The sequence below is a fragment of the Canis lupus genome, chromosome 1 (genome assembly GCF_011100685.1).
Source record: "Canis lupus familiaris isolate Mischka breed German Shepherd chromosome 1, alternate assembly UU_Cfam_GSD_1.0, whole genome shotgun sequence".
Classification (NCBI taxonomy): domain Eukaryota; kingdom Metazoa; phylum Chordata; class Mammalia; order Carnivora; family Canidae; genus Canis; species Canis lupus.
Genome location: NC_049222.1, coordinates 89554713 through 89574466, shown reverse-complemented (window position 1 = coordinate 89574466; position 19754 = coordinate 89554713). Strand labels below are relative to the sequence as shown.

Here is a 19754-nt window from a genome sequence, read left to right as displayed (position 1 = left end):
TTTCCCCTTTATTCCCTTTCACTAATTTTTATATTCCCTAAATGAATGAGACCATATAATGTTTGTCCTTCTCCGATTGACTTATTTCACTCAGCATAATACCCTCCAGTTCCATCCATGTTGAAGCAAATGGTGGGTATTTGTCGTTTCTAATGGCTGAGTAATATTCCATTGTATACATAGACCACAGCTTCTTTATCCATTCATCTTTCGATGGACACCGAGGCTCCTTCCACAGTTTGGCTATTGTGGACATTGCTGCTAGAAACATTGGGGTGCAGGTGTCCCGGCGTTTCATTGCATCTGTATCTTTGGGGTAAATCCCCAGCAGTGCAACTGCTGGGTTGTAAGGCAGTTCTATTTTTAACTCTTTGAGGAACCTCCACACAGTTTTCCAGAGTGGCTGCACCAGTTCACATTCCCACCAACAGTGTAAGAGGGTTCCCTTTTCTCCGCATCCTCTCCAACAATTGTGGTTTCCTGCCTTGTTAATTTTCCCCCATTCTCACTGGTGTGAGGTGGTATCTCATTTTGGTTTAGAGTTTTAAAATGTAAACTGCAGGGATGCCTAGGTGGCAGAGTGACTGAACATCGCCTGATCCTGGAGTCAAGGGATCAAGTCCCACATCGGGCTCCCTGCATGAAGCCTGCTTCTCCTCCCTCTGTCTATGTCTCTGCCTCTCTCTGTGTCTCTTGTGGATAAATAAATAAAATATTTAAAAAATAAAAATAATAAAATAAAATGTAAACTGCATGTAAGCCTTTTGTTGGATATATGGAAGGCAAATATCTTCTACTCCATGCTGTTGGGGGCTTTTAAAAAGGGAGCTGAGAATTCAGAGTGTAGAAAATAGGATCATGAGCCCTACTAGGCTCTCAAGAAAGTGAACATTTGAAGGGAAATCGAAGGAAGAGGAATCTGGATCTTGTTCTCTTTAAGTCTACTGTAGCTTTCTTGAAGTAGAATTCTAAGAGCAGCTGAATATGCTTCATATGCTTGATATAATCAATCATTGTTTATTTGGCTGTTCTCTCACGTGCTAAAAGGGAGTCATTAATCATTGATATTCCAGTAGAGTATATCACACATAATGATGTAATACTGTATAATTGAGTTAATAGATATTTGAATAACTACTCTGGCCATGCACTGTGTTGGAGACACAAAGATGGATATGTCAGCACCACTTAATTTGGTGAGCTTGTAGGGCACTGTTAGGATGCTTTTGTATCTGTTATCTTGTTTGATCATATGTGGGTAGGGTGATGACCAGATGAAATAGAAAAAGATATTCTCCTGATCCTCAAACCTTTGGTTTTCAGTCAGTCACTGCCTTAATTATATGAGATCTTTATTTCTAAGAAATGCCTTTGTCTCATCTTGATAACCCTACTAATTAATATCTTGTGAAATTCTCTTTCTTAAAATGATTACTTTAAATAAAACATGCAATGGGGCACCTAGAGTGGCTCAGTTGGTGAGTCTCTGACTCTTGATTTTGGTTCAGGTCATGATCTCAGGGTTATGAGATTGAGCCTCACGTGGGGCTCTGCACTCAGCACAGAGTCTGCTTGGAATTCTCTCTCCCTCTCTCTCTGCCCCTTCCCCTTCTCACACTCTCTCTGAAAAATAAATAAATAAATAATCTTTTAAAATAAATGAAACATGCAGAAATGACATTTTTTTATATTTTTATTTTTAGGAAACTACAAGATAAAAAGACCATAAAATAGAGATACTTTATTCCCTGCTATCCAATAACAGCCATTAAATAATAGGAATTAGTCAACTGAAATCATACAGAATTTATTAAGGGCAGATCTGATAAGCTGTTATATTATTTTAAACACTGAAGAGCTATAAAAGTATGTAAGATTTAGTTTCTGCATCAAAGAACGTCTAATACATTGGTAGTGATGGTAGTGTGCATCTGTGTGTAGAAGAAAAGTGTTAAGGATGTGACAACATCAATGACAACATGAACATAAAGACCTATGCTAAGTGAAAGGAAACATAATAGCAGGAAGGGTTACTTTGGTTTGATTGTAATAATGAGGAAGGGTCATATTGATTAAGAAAATAGAGCTGCTACTACAATACAATATTCTCAGTCATCAAAAGTTAAAAATAGGTGTTCCTGATTGATGGTTGATTCTGCTCCAACTGGCAATTTAGAGACCTAGATTCTTCCACATTGTGAGTCTGCTGTCTTCAGTGTATAGCTTCCAGGTTTGCTGGGCTTGTCCACTTGAAGCTGGCAGAAGAAGAAAGAACATGGGGGATGGGAAGTTTTCATAGCCAGATCTAAAAAGGGTATATGTCATTTCCACTCAAGTTCCACTGGCTGGAACTCCACCATGTGGCCATAGCTGACTGGGAGGGAGGGTGGGAAGTGTAGTCCACCGTGTGTCCAGGAGAAGAGATGGATTTGTTGGTCACCTAGCAGCCTTTGCCACAGGCTTCATGGTGGCAGGGCATTTGAGATAGGTCTAAACAGGGCTCCTGGGCAGCTCAGTCAGTTAAGCATCTGTCTTTGGCTCAGGTCATGATCCCAGGGTCCTGGGATTGAGCCCCATGTCAGGCTCCATGCTCCCCAGGGAGCCTGCTTCTCCCTCTTCCTCTGCCCCTCCCCGTGCTTGTGCTCTCTTTCTCTCTCTCTCTCTCATACACACACACACACAGTCTCTCTCTCTCAAATAAATAAATAAAATCTAAAAGAAAGGAAGGAAGGAAGGAAGGAAGGAAGGAAGGAAGGAAGGAAAGAAAAGAAAACAAAAGAAAACAAAAGAAAAAAGAAAGAAAGAAAGAAGAAAGAAAGAAAGGTCTTGAAACAACATGAAGTATTTTGACAGAGATTGGAAAGGATTAATCCAGGTAAAATGAAAAGCATGAAGAAGGACTCAGGAGCAGTCAACAACAGCAAAAATGAAAGAGCAAATTTGGAAAATAAGAGATGGTCCAGATATTAGGAACTTATAGTGACTTTCATGAGAGAAATTGTTGGAAAGATAGGTTGAGGCTGTTTCCAACCTGAAGCACATTTTTAGAGGTTTTAAAAATCAAACTGAGAAGCTTACATCCACTATGGGGTTTTTTTGTTTCTTTTTTAAAGATTTGTTTATGTGTGAGAGAGAGTGTGCATGTGCATGTGCACATAAGGAGAGGGGCCAAGGGAGAGTCTTTTTTTTTTTTTTTCAAATTTTTATTTATTTATGATAGTCACAGAGAGAGAGAGGCAGAGACATAGGCAGAGGGAGAAGCAGGCTCCATGCACCGGGAGCCCGATGTGGGATTCGATCCCGGGTCTCCAGGATCGCACCCTGGGCCAAAGGCAGGCGCCACACCGCTGCACCACCCAGGGATCCTGCCAAGGGAGAGTCTTAAGCAGACTCCATGCTGTGTGCAGACCCTGACACCTAAGCTGAAACCAAAATTTGGAGACTTAATGAGGGTACTGTCCAGGCATCCCTGTTCTTTTTTCTTTTTTTAACTCCAGATCTCAACCCCCCACTTGCTGGAAAATGGTTGTTGAGACTTGTTTTCTTTCTTTTTCTTTATACTCTAGTCTTCCCTAGAAAGTGAGTTTCTGTTTGTCTCCAGCACATGGTGGCAGTGGTTAAGAGAGGTGAAGACCCTCAGCATGAGCAGCTTCATTTTAAGCTTTCAGAAACTCTCCAGGGGATCTCCTGCCAAAAACCAGTCTAGAGCATGGTATCTGCTGAGTGCTGTGTTTGGGATGGATCCCAAGTTCAGTAGAGGGAGGAGGGAGGGGAATTCCTTTCTGACTCTAGGGCACAATCGACTCATGCTCAGGATCCCTGAACTTAATTACCCACATTGTTTTCTTAGCTTGCATAGCTGCAACTGTGGCTTATAGTTATAGAAGTATCCGGTCCTTTAAAATCCAGCCTCAACCCTCAGCCCAGTGACCTCCTGACAGTGATTAATGGAGAAGGGTGGGAGCGAGGGAAATCCTTTCCCCTCCCTTCAGATCTGCCAACTTGGCTTTGAACCTACAAGAATGTTTTAGCCAGAAAATATGTGTCCCCACACTCTCTACCCTTTTTCTTACCCTTACATCTGCTCCATGTTGCACATTCTAATAATATGCATTCATATTTGCTAAATTAGTTTTGACCTAGGCTTCACTATCTGCTGACTCTGGAAGTTTCTGTGTGAATTAATCCTCTTTCCCTCAGCTTCTGACTATGAAATTGATGGCTATGAAAATGCACCTTTGATCTAAAATTTGGGAAGGATTTCTTTCATTGTTCCTACCAGGATATAAGTATGATTGCATATATTTCTTAGACCATTAAACAACAACAACAACAAAGCCTTTGATATAATATCCGAATATCTAAAAAGTGCTTCTTTTCAAAGCAAACTTGAAAGAGATTTAGTATATAATTTTTCAAAGTCCTGAACACATTGGCTATATTTGGATATTATGGAAAGGAAGGTGTTCGCTTTCCTGTGGCAAGAGTTTCTTGGTATTTTTTTTTCTCTAGCTGGCCACTAAGCAAAGCTAAAGAAATCATTATTTCATTGTGTCCTTTGTCCTCTGTATACTTTTTTTCCTCTTCTTCACCAAGGTACCCTCATTGGTTCCTCTCCCTGGCCATCAGCTGCACTTACAGCCTTGGAAAAACTAAATTTTGCTGGTGGCAGGCATTTGGTGTTTTGCGTTTTGGCTGCTTGCATGTGGAGAAGAGGAAGCTCTTTAGGTCAATGGTACAGTACTAGATTGTTCCCCAACATACTCCCTGAGATCTACATACCTCTTACAACGTTTGGGGAGACAACATGGTATAGTGGAGTGGAACATGAGCAGCAATTAAGCAGATTTGTGTCCAAATTCTAGCTTTGCCTCTTACCTCTGTGAAACCGTAAACGGAACACTTGACCTCTCTGATCCTCTGAGCCTGAAAGGAGACAGCACTGATTAGTTTTAGCTGTTCCTGAAGTTTATCTCAGTGGCACAATGCAGTATTTATTTTCCTTAAGATTTTATTTATTTATTTATTTGAGAGAGACAGAGAGAGAGAAAGAGAAAGCATGAGTGGGGAAGAGGCAGATGGAGAGGGAGAAGCAGACTCCCCACTGAGCAGGGAGCCTGATGTGGGGCTCTGTCCCAGGACTCTGGGATCATGACCTGCCAAAGGCAGATGTTTAACCAGCTGAACCATCCAGGTGCCCCTACAGTGTATATTTTCTTGTTCCCACTTTCTTTTACTTGCTATAATGTTTGTGAGATTCATCCAAGTTGTTGCATGTAGCAATAGTTTGTTCAATAAAATTTATGAGAGTGCATTGTATGTCACAAATCATCTGTCCTTTTCTACTCAGTGGATGTTTGCTTTGTTCAGTTCTTATGAATTGTGATGCTATGATCATTTTTGTAAAATCTTGTGTACATTCTCTGTTGAGTAATGTCACACACTGGGTTCCCAGGTATCAGCCGTCAGAGAGATTTTGTTTGCAAGAAATTTGTTCCTTTTTTGCCATCAAGGCCGAAGTTGTCCTCAAGAGCAGCACCTATATGGACGCAAAGGAGGAATTGGACACACAGAGAGAAATTGAACTGCAGTACAGTCACAGCAAAGGACTCAGCCAACCTGTAGGGAGCTTTAGAGCTGAAATGGTCCCACAGAGTTGTGCCAAATAGGGGCAAGGAAGCTAGACCTTTATACACCCTTCATTTACCAGTCATTGGATGTGGATTGACCCAGGAAAGAAAGCATGATTTTGAGTATGACATCTCTCTTTGGCAGAGAGTGCAGGCCACATCTGTGAACTGTTAGCCATCAACATTTCTAGGAACTGGTAGAATGAGTATTCCAATCCTAAAAGTCCTACTGTGTGTGTGCGTGTTGACAGTGAAGCAGAGATGTGCACCTCAGTGTCTACTACATGTTAATAGTAATTTCTAGGAGGTGAATTGCTGATTCATGAGATATGTGCATATTCATCTTTAATAGATATTGTCAAACAATATTCCAAAGCGTTTGTACCCAAACTCCCTCTTAATTTAGATTCTGAGAGGGGATCTCTGGGTGGCTCAGTGGTTTAGCACCTGCTCTCGGCCCAGGGAGTGATCCTGGAGTCCCAGGATCAAGTCCTGCGTCAGGCTCCCTGCATGGGGCCTGCTTCTCCCTCTGCCTGTGTCTCTGCCTCTCTCTCTCTCTCTCTCTCTCTCTCTCTCTCACTCTCTGTGTGTCTCTCATGAATAAATAAATAAAATCTTAAAAAAAAAAAGATTCTGAGATCCCCAAGTAGGATCTTACCATGAAGATAAAGGAACATTAATAGAAGGGAAACAGATATGTGAGAATATCCTATATATTAACTTAATATTTTCTATATTATGGGGAGAGCAAAACTAAGAACCACTGGAATAGACTATATACCATTTTCTGCCTATGGCTTAACATCCTGAAAAATGTCAACACTGTCCAGAATGTTCTGAAATCTAGTTATGGAGTTATTAAGTTCTAAAGATTTCCTTCTGTGCTGATAAAAGAAAGGAAAAGAGATACATGAGTTGACTGTTGCTTTGAATTTAATTTTTCAGAGTGGCCAAATCAATGAAGGTCCCTGTATATGAGACCCCAGCGGGATGGAGATTTTTCTCAAATCTGATGGACTCGGGACGATGCTCTCTGTGTGGAGAAGAGAGTTTTGGCACTGGTAGGTTTTGCTGGGGTGATGTCACTGGAGAGGGTGGCTGTGGCTGCAGCACTGAGTGGCCCCAGTTTGGAGGCCTATGACCCCACCGTGAATCAAAGGCTACAGGAAGAGATAATTAGAGGAAAAAATCAGAGAAACCTGGTGGGATATGTGCTATCATACATTTATCTCTTATGTCCATTTTTTTCTTTTTTTTAAAAAAAATTCCAGTTTTGGATCATATGGTAATTCTGTTTTGAATTTTTTGTTGAACCTCTACACTATTTTCCATAATGACTCTACCAGTTTACATTTCTACCAACATTGCACAAGGGTTCCCCTTTCTCCACATCTTCACCAACACCTGTTTTTTTGAATGTTGTTGATTTTAGTCATTCTGACTGGTGTGAGGTGGTATCTCATTGTGGTTTTGATTTGCATTTCCCTGATGATTGGTGATGTTGAGTATTCTTTCATGTGTCTGTTGGCCATCTGTACTTCTTTGGAAAATGTCTATTTAGGTCCTCTGCCCATTTTAAAATCAGATTGTTTGGGGGTTTTTTGGTGTTGAGTTGCGTAAGTTCTTTATATATTTTGGATATTAACCCCTTATTAGACATATTATTTGCAAATATCTTCTCCCATTCAGTAGGTTGCCTTTTTCATTTTGTTCATGGTTTCCTTTCCTGTGCAAACACTTTTTATTTTTATGTAGCCTCAATAGCTTATTTTTGTGTTTGTTTCCCTTGCATTAGGAGACATATCTAGAAAAATGTTGCTGTAGCCAATGTCACATTTTTATGGTTTCAGTTCTTTAATCCATTTGAAGTTTATTTTTGTCCATGGTGGGTATTTACCCTAAGAAGATGAAAATGCTAATTTGAAAAGATATATGCACCTCTATGTTCATTGCAGCATTATTTACAATAGCTAAGATATGGAAGCAACTAAGTGACCATTGACAGATGAATGGATAAGGAAGATATCAGGTGTGTGTGTGTGTGTGTGTGTGTGTGTGTGTTGGAATATTACACAGCCATAAAAAGGATGAAATTATTCTATGTGCAACAACATGGACAGAATTAAAGAGCATTATGCTAAGTGAAATGTCAGACTGAGAAACATAAATAAATATGATTTAATTCATATGTAGAATATAAAAAACAAATGAATAGACAAAAAGCAAAATCACCCAAACATCTATCCATAGATGAATGGATAAAGAAAATGTGGTATACACTGCTATTCAACATAGTACTAGAGGTCCTTAGAGTCCTAGCCTTAGCAATCAGGCAACAAAAAGAAATAAAAGGCATTCAAACTGGCGAAGAAGAAGTCAAACTCTCCCTCTTCCCAGATGACATGATACTGTACATAGAAAACCCAAAAAACTCCACCCCAAGATTGCTAGAACTCACACAGCAATTCGGCAGTGTGGCAGGATACAAAATCAATGCCCAGAAATTAGTGACATTTCTATACACTAACAATGAGACTGAAGAAAGAGAAATTAAGGAGTTAATCCCATTTACAATTGCACCCAAAAGCATAAGATACCTAGGAATAAACCTAACCAAAGAGGTAAAGGACCTATACTCTAAAAACTACAGAACACTTCTGAAAGAAATAGAGGAAGACACAAAGAGATGGAAAAATACTCCATGCTTATGGACTGAAAGAATTAATATTGTGAAATATCAATGCTACCCAGGGCAATTTACACATTTCATGCAATCCCTATCAAAATACCATGGATTTTCTTCAGAGAGTTGGAACAAATCATCTTAAGATTTGTGTGGAATCAGAAAAGACCCCAAATAGCCAAGGGAATATTAAAGAAGAAAACCAGGGATCCCTGGGTGGCGCAGCGGTTTGGTGCCTGCCTTTGGCCCAGGGCGCGATCCTGGAGACCCAGGATCGAATCCCACATCGGGCTCCCGGTGCATGGAGCCTGCTTCTCACTCTGCCTGTGTCTCTGCCTCTCTCTCTCTCTCTCTGTGACTATCATAAATAAATAAAAATTGAAAAAAAAAATATTAAAAAAAAATAAAATAAAATAAAGAAGAAAACCAGAGCCGGGGGCATCACAATGCCAGATTTCAGGTTGTACTACAAAGTTGTGGTCATCAAGACAGTGTGGTACTGGCACAAAAACAGACACATAGATCAATGGAACAGAATAGAGAATCCAGAAATGGACCCTCAACTTTATGGTCAACTAATATTAGACAAAGCAGGAAAGCCTATCCACTGGAACAGAATAGAGAATCCAGAAGTGAACCCTCAACTTTATGGTCAACTAATATTAGACAAAGCAGGAAAGACTATCCACAGTCTCTTCAATAAAGGTGTGGAGGGTGTGGAGAAAGGGGAACCCTCTTGCGCTGTTGGTGGTGGGAATGTGAACTGGTGCAGCCACTCTGGAAAACGGTGTGGAGGTTCCTCAAAGAGTTAAAAATAGAACTTCTCTATGACCCAGCAATTGCACTGCTGGGGATTTACCCCAAAGATACAGATGCAGTGAAACACCGGGATACCTGCACCCCGATGTTTATAGCAGCAATGTCCACAATAGCCAAACTGTGGAAGGAGCCTCGGTGTCCATCGAAAGATGAATGGATAAAGAAGATGTGGTCTATGTATACAATGGAATATTACTCAGCCATTAGAAACGACAAATACCCACCATTTGCTTCGACGTGGATGGAACTGGAGGGTATTATGCTGAGTGAAATAAGTCAATCGGAGAAGGACAAACATTATATGGTCTCATTCATTTGGGGAATATAAGAATTAGTGAAAGGGAATAAAGGGGAAATGAGAGAAAATGAGTGAAAATATCAGTGAAGGTGACAAAACACGAGAGATACCTAACTCTGGGAAACGAACAAGAGGTAGTGGAAAGGGAGGTGGGTGGGGGATGGGGGTCACTGGGTGATTGGCACTGAGGGGAGCACTTGGCGGGATGAGCACTGGGTGTTATGCTATATGTTGGCAAATTGAACTCCAATAAAAAATTTTTTTAAAATTAAAAATGTGGTATATATACACAGTGGAATATTACTCAGCCATAATAAGAATGAGATCTCGCCATTTGCAGCAATATGGATGGACCCAGAGGGTAGAGCATTAAGTCAAATAGATCAGTAGAGAAGAACAGGTAATATATGATTTCACTCATATGTGGAATTTAAGGAACAACAACAACAAAATGAACAAAGAAAAAAGAGACAAACAAAAATCGGCTCTTAAATACAAAGAAAAAAACTGATGGTTGCCAATGGGGGTCGGGGGAGAGATAGGCAAAATAAGTGAAGAGGAGTAGGAGATCCAAGTTTCTAGTTATGGAATGAATAAGTCATGGGAATGAAAGGCATAGCACAGGGAATGTAGTCAATGGTATTGTGCTAGTGTTATATGGTGACAGATAGTAGCTACACTTGTGGTGAGCATTACATTATGTATAGAGAAGTTGAATCACTATGTTGTATACCTGCAACTAATGTAACATTGTGTGTCAACTGTACTCAAATAAAAAATATTTTAAAGTTTCCATTTCTTTATCTATTATGGCAATTAAAAATTTTTTTCTTCTAAGATTTTATTTATTTATTTATGAGAGATACAACGAGAGAGGTATTTATTTATGAGAGATACAACGAGAGAGGCAGAGGCATAGGCAGAGGGAGAAGAAGGCTCTGTGCAGGGAGCCCAATGCAGGACTCGATCCCAGGACCCCAGGATAATGCCCTGAGTTGAAGACAGACGCTCAACCACTGAACCACACAGGTGCCCCTTAAAAAAATGTTATGATAGTAGAGACTATATCATATTGAATTCCCATGGGCCTATCACCTAGTTTCAATCTTCATCAACTCATGATCAGTCTTACTTTATCTTTACCTTCATCTGCAAGGTGAGTGCCCCTCTCTAGTGTGTGAAACAAGCCCTAGTGTGAATCATTAAGTATACAAGCTATTGAGAAAAAAATATATAATACCACATTACCATTGTCACACCTAAGATGTTAAGAATTATTCTTTTTTCAGTATTTTAAAGATGTTATTTCATTGTCTTCTGGCTTGCATATTTTCCAAGAAGGATGCTTCAGTTCATGTCCTTGTTCCTCTATGTTTAAACTCTTCCCAACCTCTACCTCCAGCTGCCTTCAATATTTTCTTTTTATGTTTTGTTTTCAACAGTTTAATGATAATATATCTAGTTTTTTTTTTTTTTAACCTTGCTTGGGGTTTTAGGGATTCTTGGATATATTGCTTATTGTCTTTCATTAATTTTAGAAAATTCTCAACCATTACCTTTTTAAATATTTCTCCTTCCCCATTGTCTCTCTCTTCTTCTGGGGTTTTGATTATACACGTTAGTTGATTTGTGACCATAGGCTGTCTCAGAGCTCTTTACACGTTCTGTTTGTTTTGTTTTCCTTTTTCTTTTGTGTTTCAGTTTAGATAGTGTCTATTGTCATTGTCTTTAAATCATTCTTTCCTTAGCTATGTTCAATCTTCTGGTGAGCCTAATGAAGGAATTCTTCATCTCTGATATTCTTTTTTATTTCTAGCATTTCTCTTTAACTCTTCCTATAATTTTTATCTTGGTGAAAAAATTCTCCATATGTTTATATATGTTGCTTATCTTTTCTATTGGATCATTTTAACATTCAAACATAGTTATTCCAAACTCCCTCCCTGTTATTTCTAAAATCTGGTTTATCTCTGATTCTGGTTCTCTTGATTGTTTTATTTCTTGATAAAGCAGTGGCTTACTCTTTCTTGCTTTTTATGCATCTCACGATTTTTCATTGAATGCTGGACAGTATGTATATAAGAATAGTAGAGACTCAGGTAAGCAATATTTATACACAGAAATGGGCACACCTCTTTTATCAGGCCACTACTGTGCAAGGTTAAATTAATGTAGTTAGAAGTTGAACTGGGCTTGGATTTTATTGTTTCTATTATAATTTTTAGTGTTGCATAGGGTTCAAATTCTTCCAGAAGTGGTATATTTTTACTGTGTGCCAAAAGCAAAGGGTGCTAGAAGAGATTTTTCAGTGTGTCTGTTTCATCTGCAGCTTTCAAAGTTACTGCATGTCTGTGATACAAGATAGACCTCTATGGTCAGGTGCTTGACCCTTCTCCAATGGCAGCAGACATCTGCTTAGTATTGGTGTTTGCTACCTATGCTATTTCCAAGGGCAGAGGGTTTTTACTTCAATCCCTATTTCATTAGCAATGGATTTTTGCATGGGCTCTTAGGATGAGAAAGTTTGCAAGTCATACATCCAAAAGTTTAAGCCTTTTGTTTTCTATCAAAGAAGGATTTGGGGAGCTGGAAGGGCTTCATGCTTGTCTTTCAGCAACTGATCATTGCCTGCATGCCAGCACCAGAAAGTCTCCTTCTCTGTTTTCCGATCTTTTCTATAAGCACCCAGTGAAGGTTTGTGGGAAATAACTTGGAAATGTGTTCCTTATATTCAGGACTCTAAGCAATTTTAGACTAATATGATAAGCTATACTTGGCCTTTAACAATTTTTGAAACTTTTAAGCAACTTATTTTTTACTTGTATGGAAGCATCCTCTTTTTCTCTGATCTACCAAAGGGGAGATGGTTTTGTGTCCTGTTTCTCCTTGAAGAGGCCTGTCACTTTTTGGAATTTACTTACTTTATTGCCTTATGACTTCATATTTCTAATGAGTTCAAGAAAAGCTATGATTTTGTAAGTTTCCTGGCCTTTGCTTATTACTGGGAAAGGAATGGTATTCTCTTATAGATTTCCATACCCTAAAGAGAAATGCAGAAGTAGAATTCCAAGAGTAATTTTTAAATAATTTCTCCTATTCTCACTCCATCCTTGATAGTTTTTTTCCATTTGGGATCCAAAAGATTTTACTTTATAACTGGTTGATGTCTCCTAAGTATCTTTTTACCTGCAAATCTCCCTTTTACATGTTCTTTTTCTAATTTATTAACTAAGGAAATTGGGTCATATGTCCTATAAAGCTTTGATTTTAATGTTGATATTTCCATTTTTCTTTCTAAAATATTTGGTGCTTACATCAGGTGAAGCTATTGATTAATATGCCTTTTCTCTTCTTTGCAACCACCTTAGCACATTCTAGTATTAATTACAGCATTTTCTTTTTTAAAAATTATAATCTCTTGTGATTTTTAAAAGGTAAATGGTCATATGATTTGTGACTAAAAGATTTTTTATGTTTCCTTTTCTAATATTTACACCCTTTATGTCATATTCTTATTGCATTAGGTATAACAATAATTGTTATAATTCATGATTTTAATGGAAATGGACTTAATATTTTACTGTCTGTTTTGGTGATTGCTTTTCAAAAAATTTTAAAAATATTTTATTCATTTGGGAGGGAGAGGGGTAAAAGGAGAGGGAATTTCAAGCAGATTCCATGCTGAATAAGGAGCCCTATCCTGGGCTTGATCTCATGACACTGCGATCATGACCTGAGAGAAATTGAGAAAGAGTCAGACAGACACTCAACCCACTGAGCTAACCAGGCGCCCCGGTGATTGCTTTTTACTGTTGGTGAAATCTTTATCAGGTCTATGTATTTTTTTCCTATTTTCATTTTACTCAGAACCTTGTTAGAAACCATTGCTGGATTTATCAGGTGTCCTTTCAGAATCAGGTGATATGGTAGTCTTTTTTTTCTCTTTTATTATGAATGTAATGAAATATGATTGATTTGCTGATATCAAACCATCCTTGAATTCCTGAAAATGAGTCCTGTTTGGCTATGCTTAAACAGAATATAGTAAAACCACTTTAACTGGTTATAAGATAGCATTTCGAGATATTTCAGGATTCCTGAAGAAATTTCATTCTGGAGAATTTTCTTCCTTACTCCCTCTAGTGGGTAGATGGTGTGTATTTTTGTTTCCTTGGGAAAGGAGAGACCATATCAAGCTCTCTCAAGTGCTACTGTTTAGACTCAGAATGTATGGCTGGTAGTTGTGCTAAGGTCAGTCCAGAGTCAGTCCAGTGTGATACCTTCTTCCTGTTGAGGCCCTAACACATACAACAGGCTCTTGCCTTTTTGGTATTCTACATGTCTAAACCAGTGACTGTGACTCAAAAAATCAGGGATTATATTTAATTTATAGTAATTCTTCTGGTTATTAAAATAACACAGATCTAACAAGTGGAATGGAAAGTGGTGAGCTCAGGTTATCCCTCCCTCTCTCTTTGTCTTTAGAAGCATTTATTGAGCATTACAATATGTCATATATTTATAGGCTTTAACATTGCAGGATAAAATATTACATGCATAAACCATATTATACCATTAGTAACAAATATTTGCTTACTTCAATTTAATAAACACTTATTCAGTATTTACAGAGTACAGGATATTATACTGCATGATACTTAGAATACAAAATGCTATGATGTACTCTTAAGGAACTCAAGATCTCTGGATACATCATTAGAAAGATGCATAGATGACTGTTTTATGACACAGAAACATAAAGAAAAGAAAAGAAAAAAATGTTTATGTGTTTTATGACACATAAACATAAAACATCTCATAAGAGATGAAAGGACTGGACCATGCCAGATGGAGGGAACAATGCCAAGAAAGAAATAGAGGTTGGAGAGCAGGGGACATGTGTTGCAAGTAGCCAGTTGTTCAGTTTGTCTAAAGCAGTATTTTCTAAATCAAGACTCCTCTGGAGTCATGAGATTAATTAAATGTCATGAGCAACTTTTGAAAAACAAATTGATTAGACCGGAAACCTCTTAGAATGCATTGTGTTTAGTAAAGGTAATGTTTCTGAGAAATATGTACATATAAATGTGCACACAAGTATCTATGTGTGTACTAGGTCTCATTGTCAAGTGTGTTTATTGTGGGTGATGGCCAAAAATGTCTGAAAAAGCAGACAGAGGTCAGCAAACTTTTTCTGTAAAGGGTTGGATAATAAATACTTTGGGTTTTGCAGACCAAGAGAATATGTACTGTCTCCTTCACACTCAGTTCTGCCACTGTAGCACAAATGCAGCCATAGATAATATGTCAGTGAATGAGAATGGCAGTGTTTGAATAAAAATTTATTTTTATTTTTAAAAATATTGATTGTTTAATTGATATATGAGAGACACACACAGAGAGAGGCAGAGACATGGGCATAGGGAGGAGCAGGCTCCCAGATGGGAGCCTGATGTGGGACTCAATCCCAGGACCCTGGGATTATGACCTGAGCCAAAGGCAGATGCTTAACCACGGAGCCACCCAGGAGTCCCTCAATAAAAATTTATTTACAAAAATAAACCTAAGTCCAAATTTGGTCCATGGGCCAAAGTTTACTAACATATAGGGTAAGTTAGAGGAGGGATTATCAAGAAGCAGTGCCAGAGATATAAGTGAGCAGGGGACAGTTTGTGAAGCCCTTCACCTGTCTAGCTTTGACATGGGTATATGATTCACGGGGACCTAGGGGACCATAGTCTGCACTGGAGGGAGGTCTGCTCGCAAACACCTTTCAGCAAACTTTGCTCTCAGACAGTGATGCTAATGGCAACTTGTAGGTTGGCCTAGGTGGAAATTTTAAGTCTCACCATTTTTACTTGTTTATCATTTTCCTTTAAAGGAGTACCAGGTAATGTCTTTCACTGTTCTTCTGGTTCAGGTAACATTTGCTTTATTAGCCTGATTTGACAGATGAAGCTCCTGAGCCCAAGAAGTAGTTGAGTGACTCACGCAGGGCCTCACGGCTTAGCAAAGGTCCCCACTTGAATTACCTTACCATTGAACTTAAAGACTGGTCTCCTGCCTTACACTGTGTGCTGTTTTTCCACCATGCTGATCATCAGTCTTTTCCAATGAAAGAAGTGATTAACTCCATCTTTCAGACATTCAATAGTAAGGGACTGTTAGAAGGCCAGCAAAGCTGGACCACTCAGTCTTGCAAAGAGAAAAGTAGCTTCATCCTGCTCTTATTCTGGGCTTTAGTGCCAGTTCCTGAGTAGTGCTGAGCTGGTGTGTCAGAATCGCCTGGGAAACTTGCTAAAAATATACATGTTTTCTATCCTATCCTTACTTGGAATCTCTGGAAGGGCCCAGCCTGAAAAATCTGCATTTTATATAAGGATTGTGTGATTTTTTAAAAAAAAATTATTTATTTATTTATTTATTTATTTATTTATTTATTTATTTATTTGAGAGAAAGTGTGAGCAAGCACAAAAAGGGGCAGAGGGAGAGGGAGAGAGAAACTTTAGCAGACTCCTCACTGAGCTTGGAGCCCCATGCAGGGCTTGATCTCATGACTCAGATCACAACCCAAGCCAAAACCAAGATTCAGACACTCAACCGATTGTGCTACCCAGGGTCCCCCTGTGTGATTTTGATGTGCATTCAGAAGTAGGAAATATTGCTCTGGTGAAAACCAGGTATTTTTTTTTTTTTATATTCATTTTTTTTTATTGGTGTTCAATTTACTAACATACAGTATAACACCCAGTGCCCGTCACCCATTCACTCCCACCCCCCGCCCTCCTCCCCTTCTACCACCCCTAGTTCGTTTCCCAGAGTTAGCAGTCTTTACGTTCTGTCTCCCTTTCTGATATTTCCCACACATTTCTTCTCCCTTCCCTTATTTTCCCTTTCACTATTATTTATATTCCCCAAATGAATGAGAACATATAATGTTTGTCCTTCTCCGACTGACTTACTTCACTCAGCATAATACCCTCCAGTTCCATCCACGTTGAAGCAAATGGTGGGTATTTGTCATTTCTAATTTTTTTTCATTGAGAGTGGTAGAGAGGGGCACCTGGGCTCAGTGGTTGAGTGTCTGCCTTTGGCTCAGGGTGTGATCCTGGGGTCCTGGGATCAAGTCCCACATTGGGCTCCCTGCAGGGAGCCTTCTTCTCCATCTGTCCGTGTCTCTGCCTCTCTCTGTGTGTCTCTCATGAATAAATAGATAAAATCTTTAAGAAATAAAAAAAAAAAAAGAAAGTGGTAAAGAGAGTATCCTTGAGGTGCCATGGGATATGGTATGGGAAGTCCAGAGGCCTAGAAACGTGAGGCTGATGAGTATGTACAAAATTCTTAACTGCCAGCTTCAAGGTCAAGCCTCATGACCTCTGTGACCCCCAGTTCCAATCTGTAAAAGTCAGCTGATTATAGGAGCTCCCTATCTATCTTGAAATATGATTTTCAGAGGCAAGTGAGCTCACTAAGGGAAGAGAAAGTGGAAAGGACAGATAGGAAGGTTTTAGATCTGAAACTGGGGAAGTGCTCCTAAAATGTACCCAAGCTTCTTGAGTGGAGGCCTTTTCCCGCATCCCTAGGGCATGAAGCTGTGTACCAACTAGGAATGCATTGTTGAGTGCCAAGAAAGCTTGAAAATATGGATCTGACTCAGGCCTAAAAATGTCAAGCTTTTTTTCCAAGACAGGCAAGATATATCCTGAGTGGAAGTTTCCCTTGCCAGCTTCTTGAGCTCCTAGAACTTTCCAAGGTAATAAGCCAGTTATAGGATCAGAGTTCAGACTTCTCTCCTAGGAAAGGTTCAGATCCTGAACAATAGGAAACCTGTATTTATGGTTCTGTCAAAGAACCAAAATCACTTAAGAAGCCAGATCATCTTTTGTGCTAGGACCAGGTATTCACCTACTTCCTGGGAAGAGCCTTGGAAAACTACCTTACAGAGAGAAAGAAGAAGGTTTTATAAATTCTCAGATATAAAAAGAAGAAAACTGGTCATCTAAATGGCATTCTGGCTACTTTTCTAAGGTTCCAAATTTGAAGGGATCTGGACTTGTTCCCATACACAAAAGAGGATATATGAAACAGCTAAACCTTAGATCTATAAACCAAAAATGTTGAAGTTCCTTTTTTGGGGGGGGTGGGGGGGAGGCAGTTTGACATTGGTGGATGACGCTCTTCTGGTTTCCATTATTGACATCAGTTTTCTAAGTCATACCATTTTGGGACTGTATGAATTGTCACAGCCCAAAGAGTCTTCCTTTACAGGCAACACTGAAGAATTGGCGTGTTTGTGAAAGCCTGGATGAACTCTAAGCTTGACCATCACCTTGAGTATTACTATTACTTTTATCACGTATTCTTAAAAAGCTCATGTTAATAGCCATACAAATGTGTTGAATAAAATCAAGCAACATGACAAGAAAGTACTCCCTGCTGAGTTTTTCACAATAATAATCTCTTTGAATGAGTACTTAGTATGTGCCAGGGCATTGCTAAACCTTCTGTATATGTCCATCTCTCTCTGAAGATTTGGAATTGAATCCACGTCTCCTGGCACCAACATGACTTGTCCATCATTGTCACACCAACTTTTTCCACTGTCAACTTTGGAGCACAGCCTGGTACTCTTGAAGCTGGCTATTTTTACATCTGCCCAGTCTCTAGTACAAAAGGGAGAGACCAAGTGTATGCATGCATTCCATGTCACAAGAAATTTCAAATTTTTGAGATTGGTTAGATCTTTCTGCTTGCTGTGCAGAAATCATCAATGCCCTGAGGACAAGAGCCATGACTATTTTGTTCAGCTTTGTTTCTTTGATATATGGCAGGTCTTGAGTAACTATTTGCTGGATAGATGGAAGGAGAGAGGGAGGGATGGTAGAATGGAGGTAAGTTAAGGTAGAAGAGGAAATGAAGGAAGGCTGGAAAGATGGAAAGTGGATGGATAGAAGGAAAGTAAGGAAGAAACAAAGAATTTCCATTTTGCTATTTCTTCTTTGCATTATTAGTAGTTATATTTTTGGCATTTTTGAGTCGATATATTTCTGGAGATCTGGATATTTCTATCCCAGGATTTGGGAGGATTTATAAAGACAAACCCACCCACACAAATATAGACCAATTGGAAGGGAGTGAGGAGGGATGTTATGAATTATAGTAAAATCAGAGTTACATAAAATTTAAACTAAAGTTTTAATATTTTCAGTCATCATGCAGTTACTAGCTCAAACTAATAGCTAACAAAAAAAAATTAATAGCTGACAAAGTTGGGGCACCTGAGTGGTTCAGTGGTTGAGCATCTGACTTTGGCTCAGGTCACAATCCTGGGGTCCTGGGATCCAGTCCCGCATCAGGCTCCCCACAGGAGGCCTGCTTCTCCCTCTGCCTGTGTCTCTGCCTGTCTCTCTGTGTATCTCTCATGAATAAATAGATAAAATATTAAAAAAATAGCTAACAAAGTGCTTCTAGGAAGATTCCTTCCCAAAGTCTGTGTTAATGAGCAGATTTTAAATTTTAAGTACTGTTAAGGATTTGTAATTTGTTTTATTTACCTGTTCATTTCCTGTGTGTGTAGTTTCTGACAATTACCTGTAAAGAGCCACATGTTCAATAGTGGGCCAGATTCTAGCTTTAGGGATCTTTTGTGTGTACTAAATTCGTACAGCCTTCAACATAGGCATTCTCTGCTGTATAGTCTTATGTTTTATATTATTGACTTATTCTCCAGTTGCTTTATGAAAGGACATTTTATTTCCCCTAATAGTTATATAATTTATAACATTTTTCACAGCCATGCTTTTTCCTTTGTTTATATTTTACATGTGACCCACGTACCTCCTAACTCAAGATTGGGTTCACAGGACTGCTGTTGAGCAAATATTGAATAGATTTAACTGTCCCTTTTTTATATAATGATTTCACTAAATATTGTATATTTTTAAAAAGATGAAATAAAGGAAAACTTTAGCCAATTCCCTATCTAGATGATCACTAACTCTACATTTGTTCTCTAGGGCAGAGAAAGAGGCCCATGGACATGTGAATTGCAGATTATTGAGGTTCTATCACATTTCTTTCTCCTATTCATGGCCAATTTGTGTAAATTTGTCTGGGTAGCAGATGTGATGTGAGAAGGCTGTGGTGACAGCATTATCAGTGCTGGGAGAGCAGTTTCTCTGCCCAGCTAGTTGAGACAGGCTATGTGCACATGTGCAATTCAATCTAGGCTAGGCCAGAGTGCAGAGGTGCCATGATTGGCATCCCCAAGAGCCTCCTCATAAAGTCTGAAAACTGAGATTCCCTTCTGGGCCCTCCACAAAC

The 19754-nt window shown here is 39.0% G+C and overlaps 1 protein-coding gene across 1 annotated transcript in view; it reads left to right on the top strand.

The window, feature by feature from the left end:
- PGM5 (phosphoglucomutase 5) overlaps positions 1–19754 on the top strand; it is a 190679-nt gene that overhangs the window by 107538 nt on the left and 63387 nt on the right. The window contains exon 7 of the mRNA XM_038527145.1: positions 6576–6691. Coding sequence (XP_038383073.1) covers positions 6576–6691 — 116 coding nt within the window. The remainder of the gene's footprint in view (positions 1–6575; positions 6692–19754) is intronic.